The following is a 27500-nucleotide window of genomic DNA, read 5'->3' as shown; positions in this document are numbered from 1 at the left end:
TCACACACACACACACACACATCCACCTAAGATCACACACACCCACATCCACCTGAGATCACACACACACACACACACACACACACACACACACACACACACACATCCACCTGAGATATCACACACACACACACACACACACACACACACACATCCACCTGAGATCACACACACACACACACACACACACACACACACACACACACACACACACACACACACACATCCACCTGAGATATCACACACACACACACACACACACACACACATCCACCTGAGATCACACACACACACACACATTTTGTATTTTTTTTTTTTCAGGAATTCTTGAGACAGGAGTTTCTAATGGTTTTGTCTCATCCAGTACATTGTTATTAACACAAACTATAATAAAACAAATAAATGATTACAGTCTGTATTTTAGTACTTTTACTCAGTGCCTTATATCAGAGGTTCAGTAATTGTGGGAACTGTGTAAAGGAAATCCAATCTAGACTGTAAACTTAATTCTTCAGTCTAATCTAAATAATTCAGCAGCACTCACTGGCCAACTGCCGACCGACAAACCTTCAGATTAACTTTCCTGGAAAATATTGTAGAAATAATTCTCTTATTCATAATAATTACCATCAACATTTTTATACTAACTTTATTGTCTGTCTGTCTGTCTGTCTGTCAAAACACCATTAAGAGAGGGCCACACAGTTGACACATATAATAAAAATAACCCCTTTTTCTAACTGCCTGATTTTAATAAACACTGAGTTTACAGACCGATGGACCTCACAATAATCAAAAAAACACAACAAAGGGCAAACAACAAATTGAGTCCATTTATTATTATAATAATAGTAATAATAATAATAATAATAATAATAATAACCTAATATTTGATGAGTGAATCAGATGTTTTGATCTTTTTGTCACAGAAAAAAAACTTCAGAAAGCAATTTAAAAGTGAAACGCAAAAGTGAGTTTATAGAGAAACATTTAATTAAATAACATTTTAATGAAATAACGAAATATTCAATACTCATATAATGTATACTATATGTTGATGATAATGATGGATGATTGTTATTATTATTATTATTATTATTATTATTATTATTATTATTATTATTATTTTGACTCTGGTATTAGCTCTTATATTATATAGATTGTAACTCCACAGGATAAAGTCACATCTCGCCCTTTATGACCCTGTACCTCGGAGATGCTCCGACACTCACCCGCTTTTTAATTTTTTAGGATGAAAGTGGATGAATTTACTGATACAGAAACGAGAGCTTAAAAAAATACTTTATTAAATATTCGGTCACATTTCATGTGAAATGTCAGGCCGTTTCTCGAGTCAGTGAAAGTGATTTTGATCATAACAGTAGAATAGCAGCAGATTTGTTCCTGTTTTTCTGTCGCCGGATTTGTAGAATTGATTTCAGAATCCGTTCAAAGTAACTTCCATCTGAAAACTGAAGAACTAATCAACATTTAATAATTATTACAGCAATGTTTCTGCTGGTTTCTTTGGTGGCTCATGTGATGTTGCAATAACAGTAAATAATGACACACTTCAGGAACAATGTGCGATAATACTGAATACATATTCATCTGCAGGAAGTGTCTGTAACTTTACTGTGCAAAATACAATTAAAGAAGGAGAAAATACTCTTCCACTGATTTAGTTCCTTATCAGAAGAACTTGTAGATCCTCCTCACCTGCGTTTTAGTGTTTCATAGTTCCAGTAGGTGAGTGTTGAATCAATGCGCCGCGGAATATTTCATCCTCTTCTGCTTCTGTCTCTGGTTGCAGAACCAAACTCGGACCACGTTCTTCTTCAGGTCCAGCTTCTCCGCGATGGCCGCGATTTTCTCAGAAGAAGGCCGGGGCTGGATGGCGAAATAGGCCTCGAGTGAGCGCTTCTCCGGCGCTGCGATGGATGTGCGCTTTCGCTTGCGCTCTCCGTTCCCGGTCAGCAGCAGGTCAGTGCGCGTGCTCGTGTCGCGGTGTGCCGCCTCCGCCTCGTCCAGCCACGTCTGTAACACCGGCCGCAGCGCGACCATGTTGTTGTGTGAGAGTGTGAGAGACTCGAACCTGCAGATTGTGCTCTGGCTCAGGGAACCCACTCCCGGAATGTTGAGGTTCGCGAGCGCCGAGCCCACGTCTGCCTGCGTCACTCCGAGTTTAACGCGCCGCTGTTTGAAGCGCTCTGCAAACGCCTCGAGCTCGCGCGGGTTCGACTCTCCGTCACCGGCAGGAAGCAAAGAATGATGATGGTGACCGTGCGCGAGACTCGCGTGTCCTGTGGCCTGGTGCAGGTGGCATGCGACGGCTGGAAATTGATGCTGGTGCGCCAAAGCTGATGGATCCGGTGCCAAACCTCCGACGGCCAGCGCGGATGACAAGTGCTCCAGGAGCTCGCCCTCCAGCGTCTGGCTCAAATGGTGATGAAGATGATGATGATGATGATGTTGATGGGAAGAAGTGGATGATATGGACGAAGAGGAAGCGGATGTGGAGCACGCGCCCCCGTTCATAGCGTGGTATGGAGTCGCGTGAGGCTTGGCGAGATCGGCGGCTGCCAGAGCTTCTGCGCGCGCCAGCAGACTCTCATCAAACGCGCCGAATATGTTCACCTGCAACCGAGAATCAGAACAGATCATGTGAACAGTACCGGGGCAGGGTGGGGGGGAGGGGGCACAGCATGTTATGCACGCGGGATTACCGTGGAGGAAAGTCATAAAAATGTCAGCAGTGGATTAGTCTGGAGAGGCATAACCGCGCGCGCAATGAGGAAGAGAAATACGGAGAGATGGAGGAAGACTGCGGCAAGAAAAGAATGGGGTCAGACAAAAGCTTTTTATGGCATTATAAAAAATGATGAAGTTTCCGTCTCACGTACCTGCGGGGCAGAAACACACACCCGCCGCATGGACTCTGAGCTCGCGTGCATGTCGGGGTACTTGGGCTCATGCACCGGCACGTGCGCGGAGAAGTGCTGCTGCTTGCCGTTCATGGCTGTCAGGTTCTGGGCACGCGCTAGCTCTGACTTCTCCCACTGTACAGATCTCTCCATCATCACCTCCTTCCGGTCAGCTGTCCCGAACACACACCTGCTCATCATCTCACCTTACACACTCAGAGAGCCAGAACCGCACGCGCCCGGAACCTGTCTGTGCCCAAACATCTCACTTTATTCTTCTGCCAGAATATTTTTCTGTATAAATTCAGTATAAAAATGTATTTTAAATTAAATTCCGACGTGTGGTTTTGTTTTCGCATCTGCTGTTTATGAAATAAACCATTCCTAAAACTGAGCAGTTCCACCTGAAGACCACCAGGTCTGCGGCCCGCGCGCGCTTAAAAGCGTCTTTCTGAAATGAAGCTGCAGTCTGAATTTAAATGTTTATTACAAATATGTAATGAATAAAGTGCGAGTTTTCAACAGAATCGAATAAAACAAAAGAGATTGTAAATTTACTGCATTTCGCAGAGGCCCAGTGCGGGTTTGGTGATGCTGAGATTTAAAACCATCACCTCCAAATCCCAGTGCGTTAACCAGTGTGATAGCACTTAACCTTCTGTCACTGTCATTAGAAACACACATATCTGCACGTGACAACAAATAAAAACAAACATTTTAATAAAAAATATTTGTTTTAAGCGTAAAATGTTATTTTAAATATTTGGTTAGAAAAAAGTTGGAAAATATATTTTTGAGACGAATATAGCTGAAAGAAAGAAGATAAATGTGTGTGTGTGTGTGTGTGTGTGTCCTACTAGTTTTTAAATAAAGACCATAAAATTCACATTTGTCTATAAAATATTACTGGGAAAGAATTAATTATTTACTAGTTTTATGTATTATATGAAATATGCAATAATATATTTATACATTTTAAATGTATTCTGGGTAGAAACATGACGCTAAATAAGACATTTTAACGTTACACAGGGCAAAATGAACAATTTATCTAAAAATCTAAACAATGAAAGTTAAACTTCAACAGATTGTGTTCAAATCCTGAAACCACATCATCCGCATTTCATTCATTTTTTTGACTGAGTTTTTATCCGATAAAGTCTGAAACATCTCACAGAGGGAATTATCACATCTCTGAGTCTCGGAAATGATCAGATGAACACACACACATGAAGGGACGCAAGTAAACATGAAGTTCAGGAAGTTTAAAGACACAGCATTTATTATTATTTTATTATTTTTTGTGGTCGTTTTCTGTGTGTGTAAAGAGTGGAGCTCTGCAGTGACACAGCTGCTCCACCTGATCCTGTCCACCTCGTCTGTCCCAACACACACTCAATTATTCACAAGTTCAGTGGCAGGCATCCATTACATCACCGGCATCTTCTTATTCATTATGGAGATTGACACGGGCTTCCTCAGCTAACAATGAAGTTATCTACAACAAGCCCGACATGCCATGATCCTCAGCGTCCAGTTTATGATGGAGTTTTGATGATGAAGCCTGCCTGGTTTCCTCCCCTGGTAACATTTCAGCACATGAATATTTCAGGAGGAGAACCGAAAATGGCTCATTCATGGCTCAGCCTTTCATCTTGATTTACAGTGACACGGTTTCTACATGGCTCGGTTCTGACTCATCCCTCCAGAAGATATACAGCTTACACACATTTCAACTAAAACACTGATGAGTTTCCAGAGCAAACACACGAGTCCAAAAGATATCTTTTAGATAGAAAATAATCACTTCATTAATGTATGTTGTTCCTAAATAGGCCAAATCTCTAGATTTCTGTATTATTTATATTATATATATGACAGGTAGAATTTGATTTTCGTTATCAAAAGGCCATTAACAATCATCAACTTTAATAAATAAATGATTAAAAAAAAATTGTCAATGTATAATTTATTTAAAAATCTACTTGAACAGGAAGTGATGTCACATTATACTCCTTTCATCAACTCAGAAATTCACTCTGTCCAGACCCTGGTTGCCTCTGCCAGAAGGTTCAGACTTAACAGACAGCACATTTAAAAAAAGATAACTTCCAAATAAACACAAAATAAAATGTCAGGATTTGTGAGTATTTGAATTGGAATTCCTGAAAGAAGTGGAAATTCTGTATAAAGGAATGAAAATGCGACGGATGTGTAAAATAAATGTGAAGCATCAAACGATGTTTATTTAAAATAAAAAGTTGAAAACACATTTTTATATATATCACATTTCTTCCACAAAATAAATAAATAAAACTGATTAAAGTCAGATAAATATTAACATGGACCTCATCATCTGCACCACTAAGAGGAAACGTATAGTTTCAGGGTTTGGTGTTTGATGTGTTGTAGATTTTCTTCTCTTTCTCTTCTGATGAGGACTTTGGAGCTGTAGGATGAGAAGATGTGGAGTGACGTTGGTGACATTCTGTCCCATGTGGCAGTCACAGCGATCGCGTTAAATTGAATTGACTCTGAGTGTTTTCCACTCAGCTTCCCAAAGTCAGAGATGCATATGCATAATTCATCACCATTTGAATGTCAGTATGAAGCTTTATTCCAACATCTAACTCCACTTTCAGTTTAATCTTCTGCTTTAGCACAGTTTTGTTTTCTTGGCATTCCAATCTTTCTAAAGTTACAATAACTGTAAATGTAGTTTAGGATTTATTTTTACTTGTTTCTTTGTGTTTATTTGAAAGTATTTAATACTCCTAAAAATAAACATGAGAAACATGAAAATAAAATGAGATTTTAATTATTTTAAAAGCAAATGTTTTGATTGTTGCTATCACTTTTTACTTAAAATAAATCTCAATAATATATTCAGAATTCATACATTAGTGGCATACAGTCACATACAGTCAGTGTACACACAGAAATGCTTTGTACTATCCAGTGTCTGAGACCTTGAGAGGAACCAGACTCAAGAGGGAACCTCATCCTCATCTGGGTGCCACCGAATGTCGATTTATTACAGATAAATTATGTTGAGGTGCAGTGATGGAGATCAGAGCAAACTGTAGTCCTGAGTCAGTGTAGCAGACTGTTGATATTAACTACAGTCCAAATCCTCAAAGCTCCTGTTCTTACTCTGGATTTTCATGGATCTCCAGGCCTCTAATAAGAAGAGAGTGAGACAGAATAGAGAGAGAGGAGAGGGGTGACATGAAGAGAATGATATGGACTCTGGTAAGATTTACTCTGGCAGCAGAACTAAAAGGAAGAAGCAGAAGGAAACACAGACATGAGGATCTCTGGGATAAGAGACGACCCACCACACCACCATCAACAAACCTGAGTGAACATGTGAGAGTGAGGAGACGACAGCATCCAAATATATCAGTTCACCAAACACTCCATATCCATGATCCAACTTGAACACTGAGACTGTGTCTGAGTCCCGAACACTGATTGGAAGGTTGTTTCATAACTGTGGGGTTTATAATAGAAACATCTGCCCCCTGCTGGAGTCTTCATTATTTGCGGTACCAACAAACTGCATGCACCTTTTGATCTAAGTAGGCGTGGAGGATCATACTGGTACAGAAGTTCACTCAGATACTGCGAAGCGAAACCGTTAGAAAGCGATTCTGGTGATATTATTCACGTGAGACTCAAAGGAAAGACTCGGGTCAATAATCACACCAAGGTCTTTGACTGCTGTACACACTGAAACAGAAACACCATCCAGAGATGCTACAGAATCAGAAAGTTTACTTCTAGCTGCATGTGGTCCTAGTAAAAGTACTTCTGTCTTATCTGAGTTGAGCAGAAGAAAGTTATCAAGCATCCACTGTCTAATGTCCTTTACACACTCCTCAACATTGTTAAGCTGATCTCTCTCATCTGGCTTTGCTGAAATATACAGCTGTGTGTCATCAGCATAGCAATGGAAGCGAATCCCATGTTTATGAATAATTTCACCAAGAGGCAGCATATATAAAGAGAAAAGCAGTGGGCCTAAGAGAGATCCTTGCAGAACACCAAACGTTACTTCATCTACAGGGTTATTTATAAAATAATTAGGATTTAATTGAACCTATTGATGGTGTGCATGTTTGTGTGGTGCTTTTATTCCCTGATAATTTTGCTACAGTATTAAATACAAAATCTAAGAATTATGCTTGTCATTTTCTATGAGGTTAGAGAAATATGCTGATCAGAGCTTCTCTGTACTGTCAATTAATTTTTTTTACGCCATTTATCTTCTAATTCCCAAGTGGTCTGCTTTAAGGTGTGAGTATGATCATTATACCACGGCACAAACTTTCTCCATGATCATTTAATTTTTAAGGGGAACTACATCATCTAGAGCAGGGGTCACCAACATGGTGCCTGCAGGTAGCCCGCAAGGACCACATAAGTAGCCTTTTCTAAAAATAGCTGTTTCCTACCTTGTTAAATTATTGTTGATTATTATTATGAGAAATCATTAACATGATTAGTGTCTTCACATACACTCACCGTCCACTTTATTAGGTACACCGGTCCAACTGCTCGTTAATGCAAATTTCTAATCAGCCAATCACATGGCAGCAGCTCAATGCATTTAGGCATGTAGACATGGTCAAGACGATCTGCTGCAGTTCAAACCGAGCGTCAGAATGGGGAAGAAAGGTGATTTAAGTGACTTTGAAGGTGGCATGGTTGTTGGTGCCAGACGGGCTGGTCTGAGTATTTCAGAAACTGCTGATCTACTGGGATTTTCACGCACAACCATCTCTAGGGTTTACAGAGAATGGTCTGAAAAAGAGAAAATATCCAGCGAGCAGCAGTTCTGTGGGCGCAAATGCCTTGTTGATGGCAGAGGTCAGAGGAGAATGGCCAGACTGGTTCGAGCTGATAGACAAGCAACAGTAACTCGAAGAACCACTCATTATAACCGAGGTATGCAGAAGAGCATCTCTGAAAGCTCAGCACGTCGAACCTTGAGGCGGATGGGCTACAGCAGCAGAAGACCACACCGGGTGCCACTCCTGACAGCATAAAACAGGAAACTGAGGCTACAATTCGCACAGGCTCACCAAAATTGGACAATAGATGTTTGGAAAAACGTTGCCTGGTCTGATGAGTCTCGATTTCTGCTGCGACATTCGGATGGTAGGGTCAGAATTAGGCCTTAAATTCAATTCAATTCATTTTTATTTGTATTGCACTTTTAACAATGAATGTTGTCTCAAAGCAGCTTTACACAGATAATGTGATGATTAAAAGTAAATATGTTCTTTGTAAGTAAGTTTGTCATTATAGCTCAGAGAGTGTGGAGAATTCACTATTTACATCAACAAACTGATAGCGATCAGTCAAATAAGACCTGAGCCAGGAGAGAGCTGTTCCCTTTATTCCAACAACGTTCTCCAGTCCAGCAAGCAGGAGATGATGATCAATGGTGTGAAAAGCTGCACTGAGGTCGAGCAAAACAAGTAAGGAGACAAAACCCTGATCAGAGGCCAATAACAGTCATTTACCACCTTAACTAGCGCCGTCTCTGTGCTATGATGAGGCCGAAATCCTGACTGATACATTTCATAAATGTTCTTCCTCAGTAGATGTGAGCAGAACTGCTGTGCTACAACCTTTTCTAGAATCTTGGAGATAAAGAGGAGGTTTGATATTGGACTGTAGTTGGACAGCTGACAGGGTGAAGGTCAGGTTTCTTAATTAGGGGGTTGATAACTGCAGTTTGAAGGATTTAGGTACAAAACCAGTGCTGATGGAAGAGTTTATTATTTTAAAACAGGTTCAATTCCCTCTGGAATGATCTGTTTGAGGAAACTTGTAGGTGAGGGATCGAGAATGCAGGTTGAGAACCAAGGAAAGCATGAAACACAGGACAACATTTTCAGAAGGTTATTGTTGGAATGGACTATCAAATCTTTTTTATTTTTTTGGTGGTGGCTTTATTTTTACGTAAACCAATTTTCTTGTTTTATTCTTTGTTTAGATTTCCGCCATTCCATTCACTTTATTAATAAGTAACTGAGTGTTTCAAATCCATTTTTACAAGCAGAAAAAAAGAAAAATACATCTATCAAGCCTCAAATATATAAACAATATTAAAGTTCAGTTTACAGTAAACGTTTTACACAACCATGGTGTAGAAGAAAAATTACACAAAAACCAAACCAAGAACTTCATCCTGTCTGAAATTTAACTGACAATCTTAAAACTGTGAAACTTTTCAAAAACAAAATAGAAGATTTGACTTCTAATACCTAAATGTCCTAATCTCTATATGCAGCAATTTTTATTTTACAAGTGTAAAAAAATGAAACACTCTTGCGAGTGAAGAATCTGAACAATGTGCCATTCATCCTAATGGCTAAAATAATTAAAGCAAACAGTCGTTACTATAGCAACCATTTACAAAATGTACAAAAAATAATCAGAAATCTTGTAAAAAGTTTGCTGTCCACTGATCGAGTAAGGCCAAAAAATAAATCCAAATCAACACTCAAACCACCCCAGTGTTCCCCTTCTCTCCACAAATCATCATCATCATCTCTCACAATCCAAAACTCTTTTTGGTTTCAGATGAATAAACACAACTCGACAATAACCCCAATACACCCCCCACACACACACACACACACACACACAAACACATCACTGAGTTTATATTTACATCAAGTGGCAGCAAAAATCTAGAAGATAAAAGGGGAATAATGATGAATGTGTTTAGACCAAACTGGCGCACACTTTCTCTCTCTCTCTCTCTCTCTCTCTCTCACCTACACACAATCGCTTTCTCTCTCTTTCTCTCTCACCTACACACAATCGCTTTCTCTCTCTCTCTCTCTCCTACACACAATCGCTCATCTACATAGAACTGATATCAGATCAATCACAGTGAAACAATATTTAATATTAGTTAGGGTTAACTATTTGCATCTCAGTGAAAGTAAATTACACACACACACACACACACACACACACACACACACACACACTGTCTAGACGTCTTTAACAGTGAGTGTCATCACACTTCAGTCCTTTCCAGTTGAACTCTTAAAATACTGAAAACAAAATGCTTTATGGATTTAAATAAGCTTTTTTAAAAAGGCTGTGATTTACACACTGAGGCAGAGCTTCAGCATCCCTGCTTCTGCTCTCATCGCCTCCATGAGCGACTCTCATAATCATCATCTTCATCGTCATCTTCCTCCTCCTCCTCTGGCAGCAAGAAAGGGCTCACTGACTCCTGCACAAAAACAGCCATCATCATCATCATCATCATCATCACGTACAATGAACTGACACACGTGAGTGTCACTTTAATATCAGCACATCAGTGACAATCACACAGGAACACTTTAAACCTGGACTACTGTCAGCATCGGTCATCCAAACCCCCCCTTCCGTCTTATTCTGGAATAAATATCATTTTTATCCTCATATTTTATACTTATAGTTATTCTTATTTAATACATTTTGTATTTAATACACGTGTATGTGACGAATGAAAGTTGATTTTTATTGTTTCATATTTATTAAAAAAAGGAAATTAATTGTCTGCACTCTGTATGGTGTTTGTGTAACATCACTCTTAATGTTACTGCATTCTGAAAGTTCTCTCTGATGCACACACGGTCTCGCACACACACACACACACGCGGTCTAGCACACACACACACAATTTACATTTGTGGCATTTAGCAGACTTCCGTTTCGAGAGCGACGTACAAAAGTGCAGTGAGTCTTTAGTAATGAAATCTACACTGTACACAAGATTACACACTTAATATAAATATAACTCGAACACACGATGACATGCAAGTGACAACTGTTACGTGCGTGTGTGTGTGTGTGATATGACCAAGTCTCACCACATCAACCTCTTCCTTTGACTCCTCTTCCTCAGGTTCAGTGGTGACAGACAGAGTTTTAGGTTTGTACCAGGAGATTTGTAAAATCCGCCCTTTGAACTTTGCCCCCTGATTTGCAGCCTATAAATTAATAAAGTGCTTCATTAAAAAAAGTTCATGTATTAAAGCATTAAATAATCAGATTCCTGTAATTAACTGATTATTAAACAGCTTAAGCAAATGATATTATCCCTTAATAATTAAAGCACCATGAGATCAGGAGGAAAATCATTACATTCTCTGCTTCACTGCGAGTCTTGAAGGTCATCACAACACTGGTAGCATCTTGGTCACGAAGCTCTTCAATCTCTCCAAATTTCTGTTGGAAAAGATCGTGTGATTATTTTTAGTTTGCTGTAAATCTACATTTTCTCTCATCCACATAAAGTTGTGCTTCTTACCACAAAGTGTGGCCTGAGCTCCTCCTTTTCCTCCTGTGTGACTCCCAGAATAGAGAGGGTACGAGGTCTGTGATCGACCACCATGTGACTGGGAGCTCCCCTGCCTCTTCCGCTCCTGCCTCTGCCTCGCCCTCGTCCTCGACTCGTGCTCAGCAGTGGCTTCGCTCGGCCTCCGGGTAACAGTCCTAACCGTTTCGCCTGAGAGATCAAATTAGAGATAAAAAGATACTATGTGCATTAGAGAAGAGGTGGACACACGGATCAGTACACAAACATCTGAGATAAAGGTCTCCATCAACACCATGGATTCCTCATCATGCTCTTCTCAAAGTTTGAATACGTGTGTCTAAAGCATGCAAGAAGATCTATTTTGTTTTATTCTCCATCACAACCACAATCACAATCTGTTCTGAGTTCCTTCTCAGGTGGTTCTGTGTTTCATCCCTAGGGTTAGACTTATAAAGTGCAAAACCATGGTGAGATCAGAGAGCACTGGGTTAGTAGATGAGAAGTAGGTGATACCTCATCCTGCAGCTGACCCAGTCTCCTCTTCAGGTCTGTAGTGTCCTCTCCTGTGGTCAACTTCTTGTGGAAGTCCAACTCTGCGTCCAGCAGCTCCTTCTGTGCCTTCACATCAAAATGACAACTTAAACCTCATCTCACACTCGTATACATGGATACATATGCACACGCGCGCGCGCGCACACACACACACACACACACACACACGCACACACACACACACACACACACACACACACACACACACACACACACACACACACACACACACGTGCGCGTACACACAGGCATATACACACACACGCAAATATATGCATACGCACATGTACACACGCACAAACTATCAGGTGATCATGTGACCTCTGGCTATTCTATACCCATGTTTTTGAAAATCAGTAATGATCTTACATCTGTCTTGGTTTTGGGCTGGGTGCTGTTGCCAGAAGACTGAGACACATTGCTGTTGCTGATCTCATTCTTCAGCTGAGAGATCTTCTCTGTGAGCTCCTTCAAGGTTTTCATAATGTTTGCTCTCTCCTCTGGCTTCATCCCACGATTTTTCTCTAGGCGATTTATCAACACCTAAAAATATAGAGTTCAGATAATTTAATAAAAAAAACAGCATTCTATATTCCATCATTTGGTGCATTACATTACACACTTATCATCTAAAGTAGCTGCACCATGGTCTGGGGATGCTGCTACAGAAAACTCTCACCAATATTCAGCCAAGAAGCTGTTCCAGAAGGTCAAAGCTAATGAACACCAAAGAATTTCCTTGTGCAGGAACACAAACTAAAGACTTCTTCACACTAGAATCCTCTTTTCCATCAGTGACCCAGTATGTTCAGGAATCTTCATCACAACCCAATCACGGCATTTAAGAGCCTTCACTGCTTGTGCCATTTTTTAATGTATTTCTTTGTTTATAAAAGTTTAAAATGCTGTAAATGCTGGAACTGAGCAGTGGCATGGTTAAGGGCCTTGCTCAAGGGTCTTAGGAGTGGGAGCTTGATGAGGCTGGGATTTGAGCACATGACCCTCTGATCCAAAAGATCTGCTAAGCTCCACTATAGAACACCAGCAGGGTGATGTAGGGAGTATTGTCTTACTTTTTGATACTCTATCTGCTTTTCCAGCATCTCTCGTTTCTTTTTCCTCATATCCTGCTGCAGCTTCAGCGCCTCCTAAAGGACAGCACAGAGAGAAGATTATTTAAAGACTAATAGAAACAGGAAGTCATACCCGAGCTGTTTAATCAGAGCTAAATGAACAGGAAACGCTTACCTGCTTCTTTTTCAGAACATCCTGATCCTCCAGAACTTTGGCAGTTTTTCCCAGTGCCTTTGGGACGGGTTTAAACACTGTGCGTGAGTAAAATCCTTTCTGTAATGCAGAAGCTGGAGTGACGGCCTTCAAACATGAAGCACATCACACATTAATTTCAAATCTACAGGACACAAACTCCATAAAGAGCAGTCTGAATGTGATAAATGCAGTTTTCTTCATGTTCCTTACCAGTGAGGACTCTGGGGCGGGACTGAGCAGGTCCAGACTGGCTGCAGGTCCGGTTCCAGAGGTACTCTGCTGTTTTGGGAAGCTCTTATTCAGCACATAGGCCCCAGGTGTGTGTGGCTTATTAATGACCTGAAGATAAAGAAAAGCAGGCATCTTAATTATTCCTCTTTCTCTTTTCCCTCATCCTCTAGCCCATCCTCTCTTTTTTTCTTCTCTCCATTTCTCTCTCTCTTTCCACCTCTCACTCACTCATACACACTCCCTGCTGACCTTATGTACAGGGTGTATCTGTGTGCTGAGGCTGGAGCTCTGGTTGCTGTTCTGCTCCTGGTTCTGCGTGGTGTTCTCTCTGTGCCAGTAGACTCTGATAAAGCGGTTATTGAGCACAGCCTCTGTGCTGGAGATCGCTCTCCGCGCCTCATCATTAGCTGTGTACTGGATCAGAGCCGCCTCCGGATCGCCACCAAACACCACCTGACCAACACCGAACACACACTTTAACACACACCAGTGACAATGCAGTAAACTACGAGCTCTGTTCTAGAACTGTGGATCCGTGTCCAGTTTACATTTATAATAATTGTAATTTTGAGGGTAAGGATTTTATAGATTTTGCGCTGATCACAGAATAGAAGTGTAGAAATGTAAGATACAAATCTGCACTGGATTAATAAAACATGTTCAGCAGATTAATAGTGCACCTGGATATTCACGATGGTCCCAAACTTGCTGAAATGTTCATTAAGTTTGGTTATGTTGTTAAGATCTCGGGGAATTCTGCGAACTTCCAGTTTGGTGTTGACATAGTGATTCTTCTTGGGGAAGGACGGCTTGTGCTGATTATTAAAGTTTTGCCTTTAGAGATAAAAAAAAAAAAAACACAAGAAACAAAGAGAAAAGAAATTAGAAGAAATACCAAAAACACAGTTTATGTTGTGGTTCAACACAAAAACACACCTGAAATGTACGAGGCTGAAATATTTCAAAACACACAAATTATTGTAATCAGTTAAAACTGGAACAATGAGGGCCTTACTCAAGGGCCCCAAGAGTGGCAGCTTCAACCCCCGACCTTCTCCCCAATAACCCAGAGCCTTAACCACTGAGATTCCACCTTCCACTAGACTCCTAATTTACAGAATAACTGTTTCTTTGTTTTTTTGTGAAACGTGTTTACATGTGATTTATTTTCTATATTATTTTGCAAACTATTCAACAAATTTCCTAAATTTCAAGAAAGTCTAAGGTGTTTTAGAACATCGTGAAAACACACACACTTGATCTTTCCTGGACCTCGGTATAATCCGGCATTTGCTCCAGCCGTGAACCAAAAAGTCTCATGTGAAGAATTAGGTTTCGTTCCTGGTGAAGGAGTTCATTAGTGAAATCAGAGTGTGTGGTTCACGACGTGTAGAAACAGAAGCCCTGAGAGGATCAGGTTCAGTAGACTTGTTCTGTATGAGCAGATAAAGTGAAAAGAAAGCTGTGTTTCATGTAAACTACCACCTATCTGTTCACTAAAAACAGAGAGGTGGTGTGTGATGATGACGACGATGATGATGATGATGATATCCTGCTTCAGGCAATTTATTTCTCGACTTGAATTTTAATAATTAAAAATATAAAACACTTACTTCTCTGTCCAGGGCTTTTTGGCCTGAGGCCCCTCCAGAGGCTCCAGAGATCTCTTCCTGCTGTCGAGCTCCACACTGTGTCTCACCTCACCGCACGAGACGCTGGTTATCAAAGGCTCGGTCTGAATTACGATGTTTGCAGCTAAACACACAAAATTATCCCATTTTTTACACAGAGATGTTAAAGAAGTTAACAAAACTGAACCGAGCTGCGTGTTCACTCGGAGTGTGTGTGTTTCAGAAAAGTTAGTCAGTCCAGTTTATATAAAATAATATAAAAAACAATTCAAATGATCAGACACACAAAGAGAACTGTAAAATCTAAAACAGTTTGAACTGAGGTACCTCTGCAGCTCTGTGTGTCTCCTGAGGTGAGGCCGATCAGGTTGGGTCTCTGGGTCTGAATGCGAGGAATAAACTGCCGGTACTGAGCTCGGCCCGCCCCGGTGATGGCTGGAGATTCTGGATTATATGCTTCAGGATCATAACTGTCTGTGGAGTCAAACAAAAACAACACCAGTGGAGTTAATCATTATGTTTATTAGTTTATGTTTAACTGTTTTCACGTCAGCTGTAAATATATATATTTTTCATTTTTAGTGATTCTAATTAAAATTCACTATTATAAACTCACACTAAACATTTCTCGATTTTAGTCACCTCTACCTTTGAATTAAAGCTAACACCGCCTGCCACCTGCAGGTCAAACAGTGTAATTACACCATTCAAAGTATATACAGTAGAACCTCGGGTTACATTTTGTATTGGGTAAAAATTTCACGCCATATGGGCATTTTCTGTGTGCAAGTACGAGTCACGCGTTGTCTCAGTCTCCGAGCAGCACTCGTAGAAGCAGCGTTTAGTGTGAGCGTCTTTGGAACTGTTATTTGTTGAGTTGTGACCGCTATTGTTCATTCATAGACATTTTACGCTGCATGGTAAAGTTAACAGTACTGTATAATATCGTGACTATGGCCCCCAAGATGATTAAGAAAGACGGGAAGAAGGAGATGATTACTGTAGAAATAAAAAAGGAAATTATCGAAGTGTGAACAAGGTAATTTGTCTCGTGGTAAAGTGTGATGTTTGTGGTTATAATTTGTACAGTAATTAAGTTTACAAATAAGTGTATGTGTGTATTTATAGACATGTGGAATGCATCGAAAACATTATTTTAGGATACGAGCGTTTTAGGTTGCTCACTTGCTCCCAGGACAAATTCAACTCGTAACCTGAGGTACTACTGTACAGGTCTAGCCACAGTGCTGACACTGGAGTCTCCTTCCAGAGAATCATATTAACAAAAAAAGGGAAATTGTTGAAACAAAATTATTTTAAATGAATATAGTATTAGTGTTTATACTGCATTATTAGTATTAGTGAAACAATAGCGTATTTCAACGAGCAGAATAATATAAACCTGTTATCCGTCTTACAACACAAACTACTGTGTGTGAGAGAGAGAGAGAGAGAGAGAGAGAGAGAGAGAGAGAGAGAGAGAGAGACGGCGACAGTGGCTTACATTCAGACAGAGTGTACTGAGGATGTAGAGAAGCAGAAGAAATAGCAGAGGAAGAAGGAGGAGGTAGAGGAGGAAGAGGTAGAGGTGGGTTTACTCCAGGTGGAGCCAGAGGAGACGAGGTGCTCGTCCGTGCATGGGGTGGAGTCTCCATCCCACTGACTGGGATAAGAGGAGGTCCTGAATGGGACAAAATTGTGTGATCAGAATCACACTTCAGTAATGCAGAGATTTCATTCAGCTCCATACAGAAGTCATCTGCTACACACACACACACACACACACACACACACACGCAAACAAAGACACACACACAAACAAAAACACACACACACACGCAAACAAAGACACACACACACACGCAAACAAAGACACACACACACGCAAACAAAGACACACACACACACGCAACAAGACACACACACACGCAAACAAAGACACACACACACACGCAAACAAAGACACACACACACACGCAAACAAAGACACACACAAAGACACACACACACACACAAGACACACACACACACACACACACACACACACACACACACACACACACAAACAGACACACACACACACAAACAAAAACACACACACAAACAAAAACACACACACAAACAAAAACACACACAAACACACACACACACACAAACAAAAACACACACACACAAACAAAAACACACACACACAACAAAACACACACACACAAACAAAAACACACACACACACAAACAAAAACACACACACACAAACAAAAACACACACAGCTCATTTATTTCAATAAAATGTTTAAAAACTCATCTCTGAGCTTCAGATTCAACTCTAAACGTATACTGGGCATAAACTTAAAATATATAAGACATGAAAGATTAAAAGGAACAAAATGAAATCTGTTGGATATGATGATGATGATGATGATGGATTTAGGATCAGTTTCTGGCAGAGACACACTGTTATAATCACATGATGGTGAAGTGTGGACCACATACATATAATTCTGCAGTGACAAACCACAACAACACACTGAGAAATGTGTCCCAAATAAAAAACACTAATAACAGTGCACTAACAAGGTATTTAGTACCACAGTAGGACAGAACAGGTTAATGGTGTAAACAGTGTTCGGGTCAGGATAATGGTGTAAATAGTGTTTACAGGATAGTGTTCGGGTCAGGATTATGGTGTAAATAGTGTTCGGGTCAGGATAATGGTGTAAATAGTGTTCGGGTCAGGATAATGGTGTAAATAGTGTTTACAGGATAGTGTTCGGGTCAGGATTATGGTGTAAATAGTGTTCGGGTCAGGATAATGGTGTAAACAGTGTTCGGGTCAGGATAATGGTGTAAACAGTGTTCGGGTCAGGATAATGGTGTAAACAGTGTTCGGGTCAGGATAATGGTGTAAACAGTGTTCGGGTCAGGATAATGGTGTAAATAGTGTTTACAGGATAGTGTTCGGTCAGGATTATGGTGTAAATAGTGTTCGGTCAGGATAATGGTGTAAACAGTGTTCGGTCAGGATAATGGTGTAAACAGTGTTCGGGTCAGGATAATGGTGTAAACAGTGTTGGTCAGGATAATGGTGTAAATAGTGTTTACAGGATAGTGTTCGGTCAGGATTATGGTGTAAATAGTGTTCGGTCAGGATAATGGTGTAAATAGTGTTCGGTCAGGATAATGGTGTAAATAGTGTTTACAGGATAGTGTTCGGGTCAGGATTATGGTGTAAATAGTGTTCGGGTCAGGATAATGGTGTAAATAGTGTTCGGGTCAGGATAATGGTGTAAATAGTGTTTACAGGATAGTGTTCGGGTCAGGATTATGGTGTAAACAGTGTTCGGGACAGGATAAAGGTGTAAATAGTGTTCGGGTCAGGATTATGGTGTAATATGATTATGGTCAGAGTGATTGCTAGATGGCGGCGCGGCAGTAGCTCGCAGCGGCCTCCGGATCCAAAATGGTGCTTTCACCATATTTAGCCCGACCTTCCACAATACATGGACACCAGAGTCAGCTGTGTTCATGTGTACGACCACCAGACACTGTTACAGTACAGGCATCATGCAACCAACAATCTGCATGATGATCTTATCAACAACCTTCGCGACCTCGGCTTGCTGCGACCTCGCCACAAAGACCAGGCCCCAGCCCTCGGTGTTACCTGATGCCGGTGGCCGGAGAGGAGACCTCAGCGCTGTTCGAGGAAGCGGAAGCGGCAAGCGGGCGGGTGTCCGTGCTAGGCTAAATGTTAACCCTAGCCGGCCGGCTCTCCCGTCCATTTTCTTTCAAACGTCTGCTCCTGGATAATAAACTGACTACATCCGACTCCAGCAAACCACACGGCGAGAGTTTAGAGACTGTTGCGTCTTTGTTTTCACGGAGACGTGGCTCAGCGACAGAGTTCCGGACGCCGCCATCCAGCTAGACGGGCTAACCGTGTTTCGAGCCGACAGAAACACAGCTCTGTGCGGTAAGACTCGCGGTGGTGGCGTGTGTTTATATCAACACGGAATGGTGTAAGAACTCTGTGCTTGTTTCATGCTACTGCTCGTGGAGTTTGTGACTGTTAGATGCAGACCTTTTTATTTACCACGGGAATTCACCACTGTTTACATCGTCGGAGTGTACATTCCTCCCAGTGCTAATGCTAAGGAGGCACTGAGTGAACTCTACGGTGCTATTAGCGACCTGCAGAATGCTCACCCGACGGATTGTTTATTATCGCCGGAGATTTCAACCATGCGAATCTCAAGACTGTGCTTCCTAAACTCCATTAGCATGTGGACTTTGCAACGAGAGGAGCGAACACGCTGGATCTTGTTTACACAAACATCCCGGCGCGTATCGTGCGGAGCCCGCCCCCATCCGGATACTCAGACCACTGCTCTGTTATGTTGATTCCAGCATACAGACCGCTCGTCAGACGCCTAAACCGGTTCTGAAACAGGTGAAAACCTGGCCAGAAGGAGCTACTTCTGCTCTTCAGGACTGTTTTGAGTGCACTGACTGGGACATGTTTAGAGAGGCTGCAACCTACGGCGATTCCATCAACTTGGAAGAGTACACATCATCAGTGACCTGCTACATCAGCAAGTGCGTTGACGATGTGACCATCTCCAAGACCATCACTACACGCCCAACCAGAAGCCGTGGATGACTGCAAATGTGCGTGCGCTGTTGAAACAAAGAGACTCTGCCTTCAGAACAGGGGACAAGGCGGCCTTAAAACAGCAAGGGCCAAACTGTCTCGTGCTATCAGAGAGGCAAAGCGTGCGCACGCGAAGAAAATCCACGACCACTTCCAGGACAGTGGAGACACTCGGCGCATGTGGCAGGGCATCCAGGCGATCACGAATTACAAGACCACATCACCTGCTTGTGACCGTGACGCCTCCTCCCAGATGCGCTGAACGACTTCTACGCCCGGTTTGAGGTACAGAACAATGTGGTGGCGAGGAAGACCATCCCTCCTCCCACTGACCAGGTGCTCTGTCTAACCACAGCTGAAGTGAGGAAAACTCTATGCAGAGTTAACCCACGGAAGTCTGCTGGACCTGACAACATTCCTGGCAGAGTGCTCAGGGAATGTGCAGAACAACTAGCAGATGTCTTCACTGACATCTTCAACATCTCCCTGAGCAGTAACGTTGTTCCCACGTGCCTCAAGACAACGACCATCGCTCCTGTGCCAAAGAAATCGACTGTCTCCTGCCTCAATGACTATCGTCCCGTCGCGCTCACTCCCATCGTGATGAAGTGCTTCGAGAGGCTTGTCATGAGGCACATCAAGACACAGCTTCCACCCTCCCTGGACCCCATGCAGTTTGCGATCGTCCAAACCGTTCCACGGACGATGCCATCTCCACAACCCTTCATCTGGCCCTCACCCACCTGGATAACAAGGACTCATATGTACGAATGCTGTTCATTGATTTCAGCTCAGCATTCAACACAATCATTCCTCAGCACCTGATCGAGAAGCTGAACCTTCTGGGCCTGAACACCTCTCTGCAACTGGATCCTGGATTTCCTGACTGGGAGACCTCAGGCAGTCCGGATCGGGAACAGCATCTCCAGCACCACCACACTGAGCACTGGAGCCCTCAAGGCTGTGTGCTCAGTCCACTGCTGTTCACTCTGCTGACTCACGACTGTGCACCAACGCACAGCTCGAATCATATCAAGTTTGCTGATGACACGACCGTGGTGGGTCTAATCAGCAGGAATGATGAGTCAGCATATAGAGAAGAGGTGCAACGGTTAACTGCCTGGTGTGGAGCAAACAACCTGTCTCTGAACGTGGACAAAACGAAAGAGATGGTTGTGGACTTCAGGAGAGCACAGAGCGACCAATCTCCACTGATTAACGATGGGTCCTCTGTGGAGATCGTCAAGAGCACCAAATTCCTTGGTGTTCATCTGGCGGACAACCTCACCTGGTCACTTAACACCAGCTCCATCACCAAGAAAGCCCAGCAGCGTCTCTACTTCCTGAGAAGGCTGAGGAAAGCCCACCTCCTCCCCCATCCTGTCCATGTTCTACAGAGGGACCATTGAGAGCATCCTGAGCAGCTGCATCACTGCCTGGTTTGGGAATTGCACCGTCTCGGATCGCAAGACCCTACAGAGGATAGTGAGGACAGCTGAGAAGATCATCGAATCTCTCTCCCTCTATCATGGACATTTACACCACACGCTGCATCCGCAAAGCACACAGCATTGTGGACGATCACACACACCCATCACACACATACTTCACCCTCCTACCATCAGGAAACGGTTCAAGCATTCGGCCGTCACAACAAGACTGTGTAACAGTTTCTTCCACAAGCCATCAGGCTTCTCAACACAAAGAACTGAACAGAACTCACACACACTCACTTACACACGCACACACACACTCACTGTGTGTTACTGTTACTGAACTGTACAACCTGGACTAAACACAATCATCACTCATCTCGATCCACTCCACCACCATTTATATATTTATTATTATTTATACTCGCACCTTATATTCAGTATAAATGTTTACATGCTGTTTTGCACCTTTTATACTACAGTATAATGTTTACATGCGGTCTTTGCACCTCCTTGCTGCTGTCTTTTTTGCACTACATTGCTCTGTTCTGTTTGTACTTTCTCCTGGGTATAGTTTTTACATTCACCTCACACAGTACTGTATATGTAAGTATACAGTAGGTTTACTAGTCGGCGCTATACTTGGTTTTTGTCTTTTGTCTTGTCTTGTGTTGTCTGTCTGCACTCTGTCTGTCTGTACTGTTCTTTTGTTTGCACTGTTTGCACCAGGCTGCACTCGATGCACTTTATGTTGTTTTGTTGTTTAGTGTAGCACCAGGGTTCCGGAGGAACGTTGTTTCGTTTTTACTGTGTACCACTGTGTATAGTAAAAATGACAATAAAAGCCACTTGACTTGAAATAGTGTTCGGGTCAGGATTATGGTGTAAATAGTGTTCGGGTCAGGATTATGGTGTAAATAGTGTTCGGGTCAGGATAATGGTGTAAACAGTGTTCGGGTCAGGATAATGGTGTAAACAGTGTTCGGGTCAGGATAATGATGTAAATAGTGTTCGGGTCAGGATAATGGTGTAAATAGTGTTTACAGGATAGTGTTCGGTCAGGATTATGGTGTAAATAGTGTTCGGGTCAGGATAATGGTGTAAATAGTGTTCGGGTCAGGATAATGGTGTAAATAGTGTTTACAGGATAGTGTTCGGGTCAGGATTATGGTGTAAATAGTGTTCGGGTCAGGATAATGGTGTAAATAGTGTTCGGACAGGATAATGGTGTAAATAGTGTTCGGTCAGGATAATGGTGTAAATAGTGTTCGGTCAGGATAATGGTGTAAATAGTGTTTACAGGATAGTGTTCGGTCAGGATATGGTGTAAATAGTGTTCGGTCAGGATTATGGTGTAAATAGTGTTCGGTCAGGATTATGGTGTAAACAGTGTTCGGTCAGGATAATGGTGTAAACAGTGTTGGTCAGGATAATGGTGTAAACAGTGTTCGGTCAGGATAATGGTGTAAATAGTGTTTACAGGATAGTGTTGGTCAGGATTATGGTGTAAATAGTGTTCGGTCAGGATTATGGTGTAAATAGTGTTCGGACAGGATAATGGTGTAAATAGTGTTCGGTCAGGATAATGGTGTAAATAGTGTTGGTCAGGATAATGGTGTAAACGGTGTTTACAGGATAGTGTTCGGGTCAGGATAATGGTGTAAATAGTGTTCGGGTCAGGATTATGGTGTAAATAGTGTTGGGACAGGATTATGGTGTAAACAGTGTTCGGTCAGGATTATGGTGTAAATAGTGTTTACAGGATAGTGTTGGTCAGGATTATGGTGTAAATAGTGTTCGGGTCAGGATTATGGTGTAAATAGTGTTCGGACAGGATAATGGTGTAAATAGTGTTCGGACAGGATAATGGTGTAAATAGTGTTCGGTCAGGATAATGGTGTAAATAGTGTTTACAGGATAGTGTTCAGGTCAGGATTATGGTGTAAATAGTGTTCGGTCAGGATAATGGTGTAAATAGTGTTTACAGGATAGTGTTCGGTCAGGATTATGGTGTAAATAGTGTTCGGGACAGGATAATGGTGTAAATAGTGTTCGGGTCAGGATTATGGTGTAAACAGTGTTCGGGACAGGATAATGGTGTAAACAGTGTTCGGTCAGGATTATGGTGTAAATAGTGTTCGGTCAGGATAATGGTGTAAATAGTGTTCGGGTCAGGATAATGGTGTAAATAGTGTTCGGGTCAGGATAATGGTGTAAACAGTGTTCGGTCAGGATTATGGTGTAAACAGTGTTCGGTCAGGATTATGGCGTAAACAGTGTTGGTCAGGATTATGGTGTAAACAGTGTTCGGGACAGGATAATGGTGTAAACAGTGTTCGGGACAGGATAATGGTGTAAATAGTGTTCGGGTCAGGATAATGGTGTAAACAGTGTTCGGTCAGGATAATGGTGTAAATAGTGTTTACAGGATAGTGTTCGGGTCAGGATTATGGTGTAAATAGTGTTCGGGTCAGGATTATGGTGTAAATAGTGTTCGGGACAGGATAATGGTGTAAATAGTGTTCGGGTCAGGATAATGGTGTAAATAGTGTTTACAGGATAGTGTTCGGTCAGGATAATGGTGTAAATAGTGTTCGGTCAGGATTATGGTGTAAATAGTGCTCGGGACAGGATTATGGTGTAAACAGTGTTCGGGTCAGGATTATGGTGTAAATAGTGTTTACAGGATAGTGTTCGGGTCAGGATTATGGTGTAAATAGTGTTCGGGTCAGGATAATGGTGTAAATAGTGTTCGGGACAGGATAATGGTGTAAATAGTGTTCGGGACAGGATAATGGTGTAAATAGTGTTCGGGTCAGGATAATGGTGTAAATAGTGTTTACAGGATAGTGTTCGGGTCAGGATAATGGTGTAAATAGTGTTCGGGACAGGATAATGGTGTAAATAGTGTTCGGGTCAGGATTATGGTGTAAATAGTGTTCGGGACAGGATAATGGTGTAAATAGTGTTCGGGACAGGATAATGGTGTAAACAGTGTTCGGGTCAGGATAATGGTGTAAATAGTGTTCAGGGTTAGTCGTAAAAGAGTAAATCATAAAAAATTGATGACATTTTAACACGACTTTTGACTTTATAAAAAGAAACTTCAGAACCAGCAGCAGGTGAGACACACCCGAGACACCCCAACACCTGTGAACTCACCTGCCATGGGGTAGATGCCTGGTGGGGGGGGCTGCCCGTGGGGCGGGATCGGCATGGGCAAAACGGGAAGAGGCTCGGCCATGGGAGGCATTGGAAGGGGCATGCGAGAAGGGGGGGGCATGCCGGGGGGAGGAAAGGGAATCATTGTGGGCAGGGCGACATCATCCACAATCAAAGGGTCGTTGCCATGGTCAAAGGGACAAAGATCACCACGGACACAGAACCCTTTCTCTGGAGAAAAAAGAAAAATACATACATATACACATGTAATAAAGACTCAATAATTTAGATGTAACACGGATTAAAACAAACCCATTAGAATTCAAGATCACAACAACGACTACACCGTGTGTGATTGCAGAAATCCCCACTAGATGCTCGGCTCATTAACAAACCTACTCCGACAATTTCAGATGGGAAAACCCCTGAGAGACAGCAGTGTAAATAAACACTACTGTTTTAGAAGAGTCCCTGAGAAAGCAGCACTGACTGAGACACGGCTCTGGAGGATTATCACCACATAAAGCTTCAGCAGCAGACATTAATGAGGACACATTCATCACTGAGCCAACACACACACACACACGTGCACAGAGCAGGAGTGACCGTGTATAAAGGTCATAAGATCTCAGCACAAAAACTGCTTATAACATCATCTACTCGGACTGTAAACTGATTTGGATATAAGCACCAGACTCTACACTTCACTCTGAAAACCCTTCAGCCAATCAGATCAGTGTGGGTGATTTCAGTACGTGATGTTTAGCAGAAACTAAAAGATTGTTAATTAAAACCAGGTAAAAAAAAAATTGATCCCTTAAGCATTTATTAGTTTTATAAGCTTAAAAATAAAAACTTGTAACTTTTTTTTTTTTTTTTTACATTGTTTAAAATTACATTTTACAGTTTTATCATCCAGTCAAAGTGCAATAAAATCCAAAAAAATAATTTGGTACATATAAAACTTATTGTATATACACATACACATAAATGAGAAATAACGTTTATTGTTATAAAATGGAGTAAACATTAATTACATAAAAAAAGTTAAATATTTAGCTTTTACTTTAAGACTTTATGTAGCTGAGTGATGTTCATGAACCCCTTGTAAAATATTAATAAACTCGTTATAAAGACGAGTGGAAAGCGGCGCTGGTGTGAATGTTCTTACCGTCGTAATCCCGGCAGCGGTGTTTCAAAGTGCCGATCTTCCCATCGCCATGGTTAGAGTAGTAAGCGGTCCAGTTCTCAGTGGTGCTGTCGGGCAGGTGAGCCGTTACGGCGTTGGGGATGCTGGGATTGCCCGAGGGGTGAAACGGAGAGTGAGGGTGGGGCAGAGGGAGCAGGGGGAGCTGTAGTGACTGCTGCTGAGGTTTCCCTGAAGGACCCGATGATAACGGAGTGTATGGCTCCGGCTCTTTCCGCTCCTGCTCGAATTTAGACCTGTGTTCTGGAAATAAATGTTCCGTAACAAAAAAAATTATATTTTTCCCAGCAGCTCCTCACTCTAAAACCGAAAAATCTATTAACTGAAAAACCAAAACACACATCAGTAATAATCAATAAAAACTAACTTTCTGCATTCAAATGTTTTACTTATTTATACTGTAATAATAATGTGAGGCGGCTGTGAGGGGGCGGGCGGGCGTATGTGGGGCGCGGGCGGGCGGGCGGCTGTGAGGTGGCGGGCGGGCGGCTGTGAGGTGGCGGGCGGGCTGCTGTGAGGTGGCGGGTGGCTGGCGGCTGTAAGGGGGCGTGGCTGTGACGAGGCCGGGTGAAAAAATTCAAAAACATTAGATTTGTGAATTAAAATGCTGCAGCAGGTTTTGGATCATCTCTCTCACCTCGTCTTTGTTCTCGGTCTCTGCTCTTCCCTCTGCTACTGCTGCGACTCCTGCTGCGACTGCGACCCCGTGAGCTTGCTCTCCTTCGCTCATTTCTCTCTCGTTCCCGTTCTCTCTCTCTGTACATCTCGCTGCTCTTCCCGTGGCGCTCAGGCTCCCTCCTTCTGCGCTCGTCTCTCCGCCGATCGTCCCGATTTCTGCAGGATTAAACACAATGTAAACAGGAATTTCTGCATTGTGTGAGAACAGGTTACTGTGTGTGTGTGTGTGTGTGTGTGTGTGTGTGTGTTTGTCATTCTGATTAAAATCATTCTAAATAAAAGATTCGGTGGACTGTTTCTACGAGACGTTAGTTCATGCGATATCGTGTTTTCATGTGCCGGCGCTTTCAATCAGTGAGTTCGTAACGTGCAGATTCGCGTCTGTCCTGTTTGCCACCTTTTATTCTTGTTAACAAGGAGTTCTATTACTTTTCATGTGCACTATTTTAATCAAGCAACAGCATGAATTTGTAAACATACTACTGCTGCAGGATATGAGGAAAAAAGTGCAAGGAGCATCTGAATCCCACCCCTCCCTCCTCCAAAGAGCAGAAGCCTGTGGATGAAGGTCTGTAGTGAGGACTGATGGAAGCTGGTAATATTGTTGGAATTTAGTGACATGGAAAGGAAACTAAACTAAGCATTTCTATTTCAATTCAAGGTGTTTATACGGATTTTTTCATCCGGATTGGACTTTTAAACCGATTACAATGCACCATGTAAACACAGCTACTCTGTGTGTGGAACAGGTTGCAGTGTGTGTGTGTGTGTGTGTGTGTGTGTTTAAAGGTATCAATACATGAGAAGGAAATGTCAGAACAACACTATAGACTATTTTAAAGATGTAAACAATAATAAACGCGTTACGATGGTACTACGCATGTCTGATCCCAAAGCATTTCCGGTGGCACCATTTTTTAATTCACGTTACTGTCACAACAAAATGACCGACATGCTTTTTAAGTTCAGCTAAAACAAAACGGTCAAGATATTTGTAAAAGCTAAAAATCTGACGATATCATTCAGTTTCCGGAGCCTTAATTCAGGCATGGAGATTTTCACTCAGAACATGAACCGTTTACCTGCAGAACAGCATCGGTAATGATGTTATCTGGTTGGGACCGGGTGAAGCGCATCTTGTGTTTAAGGGGCGGAGCATCACACACTGTTTAAAAAAACTCCTGTTTGGGTCGTTTCTATGGTAACCGAGGTGGTGTCCGGGTAAATCTGCATGTCTATGATGATAAATCACATTGTTTACTGAATTCCAGTAAATTGCAGGAAGTGAAATTTAAGGCTAGAATGATGTCCTACAACTTTAAATAAGATCTGCAGCTAAAACCACGAGAGGTTACGATGCCTGAGTATAACAGCACGCTGGACAAATCAGTAACTGTTCCATCATCATTTATTTCATACATTAT

At 42.1% G+C, this 27500-nt stretch overlaps 2 protein-coding genes across 2 annotated transcripts in view; both read right to left on the bottom strand.

Annotated features, from left to right (window-relative positions):
• Positions 1-1290: 1290 nt before the first annotated feature.
• pou4f3 (POU class 4 homeobox 3) lies at positions 1291-3350 on the bottom strand. The gene is made up of 2 exons (XM_046868008.1): positions 2904-3350; positions 1291-2637 (listed from the first exon to the last, which is right to left on the bottom strand). The coding sequence occupies exons 1-2, from the start codon at positions 3123-3125 to the stop codon at positions 1762-1764; spliced, it is 1098 nt and encodes a 365-aa protein (XP_046723964.1). The 5' UTR covers positions 3126-3350; the 3' UTR covers positions 1291-1761.
• Positions 3351-8826: 5476 nt separating this feature from the next.
• The window catches only part of rbm27 (RNA binding motif protein 27), a 31200-nt gene continuing 12526 nt past the window's right edge, over positions 8827-27500 (bottom strand). The window contains 18 exon segments of the mRNA XM_046868497.1: positions 8827-10188; positions 10814-10933; positions 11088-11171; positions 11254-11451; positions 11776-11880; positions 12184-12357; positions 12888-12962; positions 13063-13188; positions 13294-13422; positions 13564-13767; positions 13995-14148; positions 14928-15069; positions 15273-15419; positions 16450-16626; positions 24192-24422; positions 25363-25641; positions 26036-26232; positions 27159-27311. Of these exon segments, the coding sequence (XP_046724453.1) occupies positions 10099-10188; positions 10814-10933; positions 11088-11171; positions 11254-11451; positions 11776-11880; positions 12184-12357; positions 12888-12962; positions 13063-13188; positions 13294-13422; positions 13564-13767; positions 13995-14148; positions 14928-15069; positions 15273-15419; positions 16450-16626; positions 24192-24422; positions 25363-25641; positions 26036-26232; positions 27159-27311 (2785 nt within the window). The 3' untranslated portion in view covers positions 8827-10098.

Source organism: Silurus meridionalis, chromosome 15 (assembly GCF_014805685.1).
Source record: "Silurus meridionalis isolate SWU-2019-XX chromosome 15, ASM1480568v1, whole genome shotgun sequence".
Lineage (NCBI taxonomy): Eukaryota > Metazoa > Chordata > Actinopteri > Siluriformes > Siluridae > Silurus > Silurus meridionalis.
Note: the sequence above shows the minus strand (reverse complement) of the source record. Positions and strands in the feature narration are given on the sequence as shown.

Bases quoted from the DNA above. Each gene is read 5' to 3' on its own strand.
- pou4f3 (XM_046868008.1), bottom strand. From the start codon at position 3,125: ATGATGAGCAGGTGTGTGTTCGGGACAGCTGACCGGAAGGAGGTGATG. The intron at 2,638-2,903 runs GTACGTGAGACG...TCTCGGTTGCAG, and splicing joins TGTGTGTTTCTGCCCCGCAG to GTGAACATATTCGGCGCGTT.